Genomic DNA, 12,738 nt, shown 5'->3' on the forward strand with positions numbered 1-12,738 from the left:
TACTGGAACATCCACTGAGGGAACTTCTGGGGAGATCGCACGACCAGGGGCTGGGGAGATCGCACGACCAGGGGCTGGAAGATCGCACGACCAGGGGCTGGGGAGATCGCAACGACCAGGGGCTGGGGAGATCGCACGACCAGGGGCTGGGGAGATCGCACGACCAGGGGCTGGGGAGATCGCACGACCAGGGGCTGGGGAGATCGCACGACCAGGGGCTGGGAGATCGCACGACCAGGGGCTGGGAGATCGCACGACCAGGGGCTGGGGAGAGAGAGAGAGAGAGAGAGTCCAACTTCCGGTCTCTCCCTCAAAATCGTCATTTCCACTCCGGGCCCGGACCCCAAAATCACCCCCTCCCCCTCACACTCTCACTCCCCCTCACTCCTCCCCCTCACACTCTCTCCTCCCCCTCACACTCTCACTCCCCCTCACTCCTCCCCCTCACACTCTCACTCCCCCTCACACTTCCCCTCCTCTCCCCTCACACTTCCCCTCCTCCCCCTCACACTTCCCCTCCTCCCCCTCACACTTCCCCTCCTCCCCCTCACACTTCCCCTCCCCCCCCTCACACTTCCCCCTCCCCCCCCTCACACTTCCCCTCCCCCCCCTCACACTTCCCCTCCCCCCCCTCACACTTCCCCTCCCCTCCCTCACACTTCCCCTCCTCCCCCTCACACTTCCCCTCCCCCCCTCACACTTCCCCTCCCCCCCCTCACACTTCCCCTCCTCCCCCTCACACTTCCCCTCCTCCCCCCTCACACTTCCCCTCCTCCCCTCACCCTCCCCCTCCCCCCCTCTCCCCTCTCCCCCCACCCCCTCCCCCCCCTCCTCCCCCCTCACCCTCCCCCTCCCCCCCTCTCCCCCTCTCCCCCCCCCCCTCCCCCCCTCCCCCCCCCCCCTCCCCCTCCCCCCCCTCCCCCCCTCCCCCCCCCCCCCTCCCCCCTCCCCCCCTCCCCCCCCCCTCCCCCCCCCCCTCCCCCTCCCCCTCCCCCCCCCCCTCCCCCCTCCCCCCCCTCCCCCTCCCCCCTCCCCCTCCCCCCCCCCTCCCCCTCCCCCCCCCCCCCTCCCCCTCCCCCCCTCCCCCCCCCCTCCCCCTCCCCCCCTCCCCCCTCCCCCCCCCCCCCCCTCCCCCTCCCCCCCTCCCCCCCCCCCCTCCCCCCCCCTCTCCCTCTCCCTTTTAGTTACGTGGATAGACTGGAGAAGCTGGGGTTGTTCTCCTTGGAGCAGAGGAGGTTGCGAGGAGATTTGATAGAGGTATTCAAAATCATGAAAGGCCTAGACAGAGTAGATAGAGAGAAACTGTTCCCATTTGCGGAAGGGTCAAGAACCAGAGGACATAGATTTAAGGTGATTGGCAAAAGAACCAAAGGTGACATGAGGAAAAACTTTTTTTTACACAGCGAGTGGTTAGGATCTGGAATGCACTGCCCGAGGGGGTGGTGGAGGCAGATTCAATCATGGCCTTCAAAAGGGAACTGGATAAGTACTTGAAAGGAAAAAATTTGCAGGGCTACAGGGAAAGGACGGGGGAGTGGGACTAGCTGGATTGCTCTTGCATAGAGCTGGCGCGGGCTCGATGGGCCGAATAGCCTCCTTCCGTGCTGTAACCATTCTACAGTCCCGTGAGAACTGGTTTTACTGACCTGTCCAGTTCTGACTCCGACTCCGTGTCCCGCGTGGTCTGGGCTGGGTGTCCGGTCTCTGCCGATTTCTGACTGGCGTCTGTCTGTGAGCCTCCATCTCTAGGAATGGATGAAACCTCATTAAAGTCCGAGTCCCTTCACGTCTAGTCAGTGAATGTCACCTCTTACACAGGAGGAGAAGAAGCAGGTGAGGGCTGAAGAATTTGGCTTTGGGATTGTGGAGAGAACCAGGTGAATTCTCATGACGGAGAGTTCAAATATCGGGGACACCAAGTAGAGAGCGAGGATCAACAAGCAAAGTTCGGCAAAATGTTTCCACTCAAAACGTGACCAGAGTTCTCCTCCTCTCACTCTACATTTAATATTGAGCCTTGCTGAATGGCTACTGATCCAGACTCCTGTATAAACGCTATATTTCAGAGACAAGTACAATTAACGCAGCTCAGGACCAGTGTTTCTAAAGAGAGACGGGTTCACCTTTATCAGCAGTCCGACAAAAGGTTACACAGATGTTACACAGTGTTTTCTCAGGAGATACACTGACTGACCTGCTGCGTATTTCCAGCATTTGCTGTTTGTCCTTTGTACTCTGCAGGACGCGAGTCTGTCTCTAACATCAACTGTTCAGGTACCTGTGCTGCTGTGGGGGGCTCGCCCAGCTCGACAGGGGCCTTGGAGAGGAGAGCGACCGTAACTCTGTTGTCTCGTCATCTTCCACGTACTGAAAGACCACAGAATAAAACCAACACGTCAATCACTCCATCGCTGCAGATGCACAAGGACGAGTGTGTGCCTGCTCATTGAGGCTAGTGTGAGAATGAGAGCAGTTAGTGCAAGATCTAAGTGAGTGACCGTGTGAGGGCGAGCACTATGGTCAGTGTCAGGCGCACACAACTAATGACCTGTCCACCATCTCATGTAATTTAGGTTAGAGTTAAAATACTTTGTAACAAAGCGGGTTCAATTCTCGAGTGCCTCGTTCACTGATCCCATTCCCAAGCTCCATGTTGTGAAAGATTCCGCCAGCTGGATGGAGTTCCCCCCACTCCCCTCGCACTCACATACTGGGGACCCCCCCCCCAAAACACTCGGGGACTGTGCTCCGTACCCTGAGATTCCACCAGACGTACCTGGAACGTGAGCCTGTGTTCCCCGGGGTTCACCCTCGCACTCAGGCTCTCCGCGATCACCATTCCCAGCTGGCGAACCCGGGGAAGGTTACTGTCCAGGTGACTCTCCATCCCGGTCATCATCAGAGGGAGCAGCTCTACAAACACAGCATCCCACAGAGAACTCAGAGACCGACACTCGACTTACACACATCATATCACCCCCCACCCACCCACCCACCCACAACCCCCCCACCCACAGACCCCCCCACCCACACAGACCCCCCCACCCACACAGACCCCCACCCACACAGACCCCCACCCACACAGACCCCCACCCACACAGACCCCCACCCACCCACAGACACCCCCCAGACCCCCCCACCCACAACCCCCCCCACCCACACAGACCCCCACCCACCCACAGACCCCCCACCCACACAGACCCCCCCCACCCACACAGACCCCCCCCCACCCACACAGACCCCCCCCACCCACACAGACCCCCCCCACCCACACAGACCCCCCCCCCACCCACAGACCCCCCCCCACCCACAGACCCACCCACCCACCCACAGACCCACCCACCCACCCACAACCCACCCACCCACAGACCCCCACCCACCCACAGACCCCCACCCACCCACAGACCCCCACCCACACAGACCCCCCACCCACACAGACCCCCCACCCACACAGACCCCCCCACCCACACAGACCCCCCCACCCACACAGACCCCCCCACCCACACAGACCCCCCCACCCACACAGACCCCCCCACCCACAGACCCCCCCACAGACCCCCCCACCCACAGACCCCCCCACAGACCCCCCCCACCCCCACAGACCCCCACCCACACAGACCCCCACCCGCAGACTCTAACCTGCTTTGTGTTGTTGTATGTGGGAGTCGGTGAGCTGGGCCAGGCTGATGACGATGGCCTTGCTGATGTAAAGCTGCTGCTCTACGGGGGTGTGTCTGACGGCACTGCTGTTACCCCAGGTCTCCAGCAACTTCTTCAGCACCTGTCACAGAGCAAGAGAAACTCTGAATCTGGAAAGCTCAGAGTGCACCCCCAACGAGCTCTCCCCCTCCCCTCCGCCCGGCTCGTCAGAGAGAACTCAGTGGGAGGGAGCTGGCGGAATGGCTCTCCGCTCGCCCCCCCCCTCGCCCCCCAATCGCCCTCCCCCCGATCGCCCCCTCGCCCCCCGATCGCCCCAAAACACACTGTACACAGCCTCTCCCCCACCCCCCCCCCAAACACACACCCTCTCCCCCCCCCCTTTACCTGCATCAACAAGTCCCCCCGACTCTTCTCTCCAGCCAGATATCCCAGCAGGCTTTGTAGCACGGACGTCTGCTCCAATCAGAAAGCAACAATATAAGTCACCATAATATTAATAACATCACCAGCCCCCCGACCCCCTCCGACTCACCCCCCCCCCCGACTCACCCCCGACCCCCCCCCCCGACTCACCCCCGACCCACCCCCTCCGACTCACCCCCGACCCACCCCCTCCGACTCACCCCCTCCGACTCACCCCCTCCGACTCACCCCCTCCGACTCACCCCCGACCCCCCCCCCCTCCGACTCACCCCCGACCCACCCCCTCCGACTCACCCCCGACCACCCCCCCTCCGACTCACCCCCGACCCCCCCCTCCGACTCACCCCCGACCCCCCCCCTCCGACTCACCCCCGACCCCCCCCCCTCCGACTCACCCCCGACCCCCCCCTCCGACTCACCCCCGACCCCCCCCCCTCCGACTCACCCCCGACCCCCCCCCCTCCGACTCACCCCCGACCCCCCCCCTCCGACTCACCCCCGACCCCCCCCTCCGACTCACCCCCGACCCCCCCCCCTCCGACTCACCCCCTCCGACCCCCCCCCGACTCACCCCCGACCCACCCCCTCCGACCCCCACGACCCACCCCCTCTGACTTACCCTCACCCCCCGCCACCCACCCCCTCCAACTCACCCTCACCCCCCGCCACCACATAGTCCAATGCATCAGGGTGCCCTCTTAAGCCCCTAATGTGCTGATCTCTCCCATTGCCCCCCCCCCGAGCTGCACTCACCTTGTGGTGATACTGTAAGAGCAGCAATTTATGAGTTAGAACAAACTCAGCCTTCTTGTTCTTCAGCACGATGCTGCCTAGCAACCGAGACAACACCTCCGGCCTGTCAGAAAAAGGGCAAAGTTTAAAAACAGGTGACGAGAGTGCAGCCCCTTTAAGGAGCGCCGGCCCCGTGTCCGGCCCCTTTAAGGAGCGCCGGCCCCGTGTCCGGCCCCTTTAAGGAGCGCCGGCCCCGTGTCCGGTCCCTTTAAGGAGCGCCGGCCCCTTTAAGGAGCGCCGGCCCCTTTAAGGAGCGCCGGCCCCTTTAAGGAGCGCCGGCCCCTTTAAGGAGCGCCGGCCCCTTTAAGGAGCGCCGGCCCCGTGTCCGGCCCCCTTTAAGGAGCGCCGGCCCCGTGTCCGGCCCCTTTAAGGAGCGCCGGCCCCGTGTCCGGCCCCTTTAAGGAGCGCCGGCCCCGTGTCCGGCCCCTTTAAGGAGCGCCGGCCCCGTGTCCGGCCCCTTTAAGGAGCGCTGGCTGGGGAGAACTCCCCTGCTCTACTTCAAATAGTGGCCGTGGGATTTTTTTTTTTATATTCACCCGAGAGGGCAGATGGGGCCTCGGTTTAACATCTCATCCGGAAGACGGCACCTCCGACAGAGCAGCACTCCCTCAGTGCTGCACTGGGAGTGTCGGCCCGGATTTTGTGCTCGAGTCCCTGGAGTGGGCCTCGAACCCACGACCTTCTGACTCCGAGGCGAGGGTGCTGCCCACCGAGCCAGGGCCGACACCTGGTTCTAAGTAAACTGCTCCCAGCCGCGGTGTGTGCCGGTTTGGAGGAGCTGGTCCAGGTGATGTTCCGGCCCTGCTCCCTGGACCTCGTGCTCGCACTCTCTGTTCTACACTGTCCACACTCACCCTGCCGCTGACCGCACCAGGCCAGAAACCACGCTCTCCATCCAACGTTCCGGAACGTTCTCCACCAATCGCCAACTGATCCTCTGCCAAATGCAATCCGATTGGGTAAGAACAGTCAGCTGGGGCACCATCACTTGCAGAACCACATCTGAGGGAACACGAGCCAATCAGACGATAGCAATGACAGCATAGGATAGGCCTGATGGCCCGAGTGGTCTTTATGTTCATTCAAGGGGCAGTTTTAAATCCACACACTTCACATATAGACAGCACAATGGGCTGCTGCACCTGCTCTCACTGCACGGTTTAAATATTCAAGTCTCCATCATGGAGGAACACAGCCTTTGGGGGGGGGAAAAGAGTTCCAGATTCCCACTCCCCTTTATGTGATGTTGTGGAGATGCCGGTGATGGACTGGGGTGGACAAATGTAAGGAATCTTACAACGCCAGGTTAGAGTCCAACTGTTTTATTTGAAAAATCACAAGTTTTCGGAGGCTTTCTCCTTCGTCAGGTGAGTGTGGGATTCCTTGAAAGTTACCGCATTTATAGTCAGGGAACAATGCCTGGTGATTACAGATAACGGGCAGTTGGAAAGATTACCTGTAATCACCAGGCATTGTTCCCTGACTATAAATGCGGCAAATTTCAAGGAATCCCACACTCACCTGACGAAGGAGAAAGCCTCCGAAAGCTTGTGATTTTCAAATAAAACAGTTGGACTCTAACCTGGTCTAAGATTCCTTCCCTTTATGTGAAGAAGTGATTCCTGACATCACCCCTAAACGGCCGAGCTCTAATTTTAAGATTACGCCCCCTTGTTCGGGATTCCCGCCACCAGAGGAAATAGTTTCTCCGTATCTGCCCTGTCGAATCTTTATATCGTTTTAAACCCCGCAATTAGATCACCCCCTCACCGTCTAAACTCCAGGGACTCTCTGTGAAAGGTAATACTAGTGAAGCTCTAACCGAGTAACTGATCCTGGTGTCCCCTGGTCCTCTCTAACCGATCTAACTCAAACAGCCCACCCACACAGACCGAATCTAATCCTCTCATTATTTTAAAGGCCTCAATCAAACCTCCTCAAAGTCAACGCTTTTCTCGAAAGGCCCAGATGTCTAAACCTATTGAGGGCCCTTAAACCCGGTATCGACCTGCTGTCCCTCCTCAGGGCCTCGACATCACCCGCCACGAGAACGCTCACTCACCACCGTCTGTTCCAGTGCGCTGAGAATGCCCCTCAGGTGGTTTACATCATCACTCAGGCCTCTCCTCCCCCCTCACCCCCCGCCCCCCTCACCCCCCGCACCCCCCCGCTCCCCTCACCCCTCACCCCCCCGCACCCCTCACACCCCCGCTCCCCTCACACCCCCGCTCCCCTCACACCCCCGCTCCCCTCACACCCCCGCTCCCCTCACACCCCCGCTCCCCTCACACCCCCGCTCCCCTCACACCCCCGCTCCCCTCACACCCCCGCTCCCCTCACACCCCCGCTCCCCTCACACCCCCGCTCCCCTCACACCCCCGCTCCCCTCACACCCCCGCTCCCCTCACACCCCCGCTCCCCTCACACCCCCGCTCCCCTCACACCCCCGCTCCCCTCACACCCCCGCTCCCCTCACACCCCCGCTCCCCTCACACCCCCGCTCCCCTCACCCCCGCACCCCTCACCCCCGCTCCCGCTTCCCCCACACCCCTCCCCGAACGTCTGACTCTTGTTAGGATACGGTTCCAAGGGCATTTTCTAACCTTCCCGCACCGTGCCCAACTGGCCTCTCTTTATATTAGTGCCAGGGTGTTATTTGACTGTGAAAGGCATCACAGCTGAGCCCAATCTTGTCCTCACCTGACGCCCACAGGCACTTTACATCAGGGGGTCTTGGGATGTCGATCAGACGTGTGAACCTTGACTGACCCGGGGTCCTGGGGCCTCTGTAACTCCCACACTGCCGCTGAGGCAGCAATCCAACCCAGCAGCAACTTATACCATTGACATCCAATCAAAGGCAGGGTCAAGGGTCCCTCAGTGGCTCAGCAAGTAAATGTACCAGATCCAGGGACACAGACCCCCTCCCAGACCAGCCCAGGGGGACACAGACCCCCCTCCCAGACCAGCCCAGGGGGACACAGACCCCCCTCCCAGACCAGCCCAGAGGGACACAGACCCCCCTCCCAGACCAGCCCAGGGGGACACAGACCCCCCCTCCCAGACCAGCCCAGAGGGACACAGACCCCCCTCCCAGACCAGCCCAGGGGGACACAGACCCCCCTCCCAGACCAGACCAGCCCAGGGGGACACAGACCGCCTCCCAGACCAGCCCAGGGGGACACAGACCCCCCTCCCAGACCAGCCCAGGGGGACACAGACCCCCCCTCCCAGACCAGACCAGCCCAGGGGGACACAGACCCCCTCCCAGACCAGGGGGACACAGACCCCCTCCCAGCCCAGCCCAGGGGGACACAGACCCCCCCCCCCTCCCAGACCAGGGGGACACAGACCCCCCCCCCCCTCCCAGACCAGGGGGACACAGACCCCCCCCCCCTCCCAGACCAGGGGGACACAGACCCCCCCACCCCCTCCCAGACCAGGGGTATCCCAGGTTGAACGCTCGCTCCCTGGTGCTATCCAGCACCTCCTGCTGGCAGGGTGTTTGTGGAGACAAGATTAGGCTGGGCTGCAGCGTCTCCCCCACCCCCGGGTCAAAAAACCTCTCATCATTCAGGGGGAATTTTCATCTAACCCCGCGGGGGGGGAGGGGGGGGGGACACGCCGCGGGGGGGGGGGGGGGGGACACCGCGGGGGGGGGGGGGGGGAGGGGAGAACCGCGGGGGGGGGGGGGGGGACATGCTGCGGGGGGAGGGGGAGGGGGGGGACCGCGGGGTTATCCCCCATGGCCCCCCACCAGTGTGACACTCAGACTCACCACTGTGTCCCTGTATGCAGATCTTCCCCAGCAGCTGAGACACGAAGGAGACGGAACAGTCTGTCCCACCTGAGGCAGAACACAGGAAAGGGTCAGATTGCAGATACACTCAATTATTGAACCTCTCACTACCCAAACCGTACAGCGAACTAAAGACTCAACACAACGAGCTTCAATGTTGTGACAATATTCTCGATTTACTCAAACTGGTCCCACCCCCAGTGAGAGACTCACTCTCAGGTCAGCCTAATGTTACAGCTCAAAACCCTCTCTCCAGCCACACCGAAAGTTTGGAAGGACAGAATCTAACACTGTGCGCTGGCTGTAACTGGGTGAAAATCTCACAATCACCGATACACTTTAAGAGGCTCAGTGATCGCTCTCAGACTGAGTCAGGAGGTTGTGGACTCGAGCCCCACTCCAGAGACCAGCACAAAATCCAGACCAACAGTCCCGGGGAACGCCGCGCTGTCGGAGGGGCCGTGCCGTCGGAGGGGCCATCTTTCGGACGAGACGTTAAACCGAGGCTCCGTCTGTCCTGTCGGGTGGATATAAAAGATCCCACGGCCACAATTGGAAGAGTTCTCTTGGGGTCTTGGCCAACATTCCTCCATCACCAGAGATCGATTAATGGTCAAACCATTTCATTGCTGTTTGCAGGATCTCAGGTATTTGAAAAGAATCATTGCCACATTCAGTTCCATAATAGTGACAGCATTTCAAAATATCAAGTCGGGATGGTGTGTGACTTGGAGGGGAACGTGCAGGTGGTGTTGTTCCCATGTGCCTGCTGCTCTTGTCCTTCTAGGTGGTAGAGGTCGCGGGTTTGGGAGGTGCTGTGGAAGAAGCCGTGGCGAGTTGCTGCAGTGCATCCTGTGGATGGTACACACTGCAGCCACGGTGCGCCGGTGGTGAAGGGAGTGAATGCTTCGGGTGGTGGATGGGCTCCTGATCAAGCTTGTTTGGTCTTAGAGCCCTTTTCTAGTTCCTAAATTCTGTTTATGTTCCCTCACATCACAGGTTGGCCTTTCTCACCTTTCAGTCGCTCACAGATTCTCTCCAGCACGGACAGCATCTCACGGCCCAACAGTGGGTAGTAGCTCTGAGGGTAGAACGTCGCCCGGTTGCTCCTCTCCAGTTTGTTTGCCATGTGATCCGGCAACGATACGATTTTGTTCAGCAGCGTATCCCGTAGACTGGCGAGCTGCACTGAGTCGTGATCCTGACTAACCTCCCAGATCAGCTGGCCCATCCTGCCCTCCCGCAGAAAACGCTCCAGGATTTCCAGGCATCGCTCCTGGCGGAAGCTTGGGCTGCGACACAAAACGAGATCACAGCAGATTCAAACATGGATCCTCCCAACTCCCCCATCACAAGCCACACAGTGAGGGCAGCCTGTGACCTGCTGCCAGCTGCTGCAAACCGGGGAGCGCGTCGGTGTCAGCGTTTGAGGACGGTCCCCGGGGAGCGCGTCGGTGTCAGCGTTTGAGGACGGTCCCCGGGGAGCGCGTCGGTGTCAGCGTTTGAGGACGGTCCCCGGGGAGCGCGTCGGTGTCAGCGTTTGAGGACGGTCCCCGGGGAGCGTGTCGGTGTCAGCGTTTGAGGACGGTCCCCGAGGAGCGCGTCGGTGTCAGCGTTTGAGGACGGTCCCCGGGGAGCGCGTCGGTGTCAGCGTTTACGGAGAAAACCCACTTGGGAGGACTGACTCTTCAGGTGTAATATTGGATGTTTTTCATAGTAGGATAATTTCACCCACTCACCATTCCCAGTGCACCGGTGTTGGACAGAGGTTATTCAGCACGTGTTGTGAGATTACCTGGCCATGGTGATGGTGTCCAGTAGGATCAGGTACGATTGATGCGCCAAACCATCCAGAAAGAAGCCATCGAATAATTCATCTTCCTGGTCAATGGGCAGCAACTGCAGCCAATCAGCAGTGAGATTACTGGTCAGAACCTGTAGGAACCGGGCATAGTGTGCGTTCACAAACTCTTCCCTCTGCCCCCCGGGTTCGGCGCCCCCCGCACCCCCCAGATACTGCTTCACAGACCGTAAGGTGCGCGTGACTTCCGCACTGTCCCTGGAGGAGGAGAGGGTAACGACTGCTTGTCTGACAAAGCAACGCACTTCAAGAATTGCAGGCTCCATGGTGGTGAAGATCCTAGAAAACGACAAACACAAGATTCAGATACAGGAAAAGAGCAACAAATTTACATAAAATCAAACTCCAGCTCCTTGAATATCGCATACTGGCCTGATCCCCCCTTCTCTCTCCCCAGTCCTCCTCTCCCCTCCCTCCCCCCTCTCCCCTCCCTCCCCCCTCTCCTCTCCCTCCCCCCTCTCCTCTCCCCTCCTCCCTCCCTCTCCTCTCCCCTCCTCCCTCCCTCTCCTCTCCCCTCCTCCCTCCCTCTCCTCTCCCCTCCCTCTCCTCTTCTCCCCCTCCCCCTGTACCTCTCCCCCTCCCTCTGTACCCCTCCCCCTCCCTCTCCCCCTCCCTCTGTACCTCTCCCCCTCCCTCTGTACCTCATCCCCCTCCCCCTCTCCCCCTCCACCCCCTCTCCTCCCTTCCTTCCTACCCCCTCTCCTCCCTACCCCCCTTCCTCCTCTCCTCCCTTCCTCCCTCTGTACCTCTCATGCTGTTGAAATATATTTACCTAATATATTCACCACATCCAATCTCAGTACAGCGGAGCACTGATATTAAACGCAGCCGCTCCGAGTCTCCAGCCCACGGCTGGAGCTGGAGCTGAAGGCGCAGTTTTGTTTATTTTATTTATTTCTGGGGAAAGTTGACTGTTTTTGTACCGAATCTGCCACTTGGAACCTCACAACTCATTTCATGCAAAACGAGAGACCCCATTGGCTGTATGGTAATCACGTGGGTGGGCAACGCCATCTTTGTAAAGGCGGACCTGGTCACCGCACCGGCGCCATCTTAGTAAAGGAGAGCGGAGCGTCATCAGAGTTTGATAAACAGGAGAAAACGCAAAGTGAAAGCAGCGCCGCCGCCGGCCGCTTCAGGCAGTGCAGGTTACCACAGCAACGGGATCTGGGCCTGTTAGTGAGGCTTCTCACTGAGCAAGAAATCGCTCAAACACTAACCCAGAAAACTAACCATGGTGTGTGTAACCTCTCCAGACCTAAACCCTCCCTCCAGCCCTGTAGAATGATAGAAATTTACTGCACAGAAGGAGGCCATTCGGCCCATTGTGTCTCTGCCAGCCGAAAAAGAGCTATCCAGCCTAATCCCACTTTTCAGCTCTTGCTCCGTAGCCCTGTAGGTTTATAGCACTTCAGGTGCATAATCCAAGTACTTTTTAAATGAGTTGAGGGTTTCTGCCTCTACCACCCTTTCAGGCAGTGAATTCCAGACCCCCACCACCACCCTCTGGGTGAAAAAAAATCTCCTCAGCTCCCCTCTAATCCTTCTACCAATTACCTTAAATCTGGTTATTGACCCCTTCCTATCCACTCTATCTATGCACCTCAATTAAATCATCCCTCAGCCACCTCTGTGCCAAAGAAAACAACCCCAGTCTATCCAATCTTTTCTCATAGTTAAAATTCTCCAGTCCTGGCAACATTCTTGTAAATCTCCTCTGCACCCTCGCTAGTGCAATCACATCTTTCCTGAAATATGGTGACTAGAACAGTACACATTACTCTAGCTGTGGCCTCGGCTAATAAAGGAAAGTAGAAACTATAATCCCCACTTAACTTCTTTAATTCCCCACACACTTCCAGCCCCATGGACAAGTGTGGATTGATTAGGGAAAGCCAGCATGAATTAGTTAAAGGCAAATCGTGTTTGACTAACTTGATAGAGTATTTTGATGAGGTAACAGAGAGGGTCGATGAGGGCGATGTAGTTGATGTGGTGTATATGGACTTTCAAAAGGCATTTGATAAAGTGCTGCATAATAGGCTTGTCAAGTTTGAAGCCCATGGAATAAAGGGGGCAGCAGCAACATGGATACAAAACTGGCTAAGTAACAGGAAACAGAGAGTAGTGGTGAATGGTTGTTTTTCGGATTGGAGGGAGGTGTACATTGGTGTTCCCCAGGGGTCAGTACTAGGACCACTGC

General features: G+C 59.1%; 1 protein-coding gene across 1 annotated transcript in view; it reads right to left on the reverse strand.

Moving 5' to 3' along the window:
• Window positions 1-11,293, reverse strand: part of telo2 (TEL2, telomere maintenance 2, homolog (S. cerevisiae)) — a 13,711-nt gene extending 2,418 nt beyond the window's left edge. The window contains exons 1-11 of the mRNA XM_068003074.1: window positions 11,282-11,293; window positions 10,470-10,814; window positions 9,689-9,966; window positions 8,654-8,722; window positions 5,730-5,877; window positions 4,837-4,939; window positions 4,045-4,113; window positions 3,640-3,781; window positions 2,777-2,913; window positions 2,279-2,367; window positions 1,647-1,745 (exon numbers count right to left, since the gene is read on the reverse strand). Of these exons, the coding sequence (XP_067859175.1) occupies window positions 1,647-1,745; window positions 2,279-2,367; window positions 2,777-2,913; window positions 3,640-3,781; window positions 4,045-4,113; window positions 4,837-4,939; window positions 5,730-5,877; window positions 8,654-8,722; window positions 9,689-9,966; window positions 10,470-10,801 (1,466 nt within the window). The 5' untranslated portion in view covers window positions 10,802-10,814; window positions 11,282-11,293. The remainder of the gene's footprint in view (window positions 1-1,646; window positions 1,746-2,278; window positions 2,368-2,776; window positions 2,914-3,639; window positions 3,782-4,044; window positions 4,114-4,836; window positions 4,940-5,729; window positions 5,878-8,653; window positions 8,723-9,688; window positions 9,967-10,469; window positions 10,815-11,281) is intronic.
• Between the last annotated feature and the right edge of the window lie 1,445 nt (window positions 11,294-12,738).

This window comes from Heptranchias perlo, chromosome 22 (assembly GCF_035084215.1).
Source record: "Heptranchias perlo isolate sHepPer1 chromosome 22, sHepPer1.hap1, whole genome shotgun sequence".
Lineage (NCBI taxonomy): Eukaryota > Metazoa > Chordata > Chondrichthyes > Hexanchiformes > Hexanchidae > Heptranchias > Heptranchias perlo.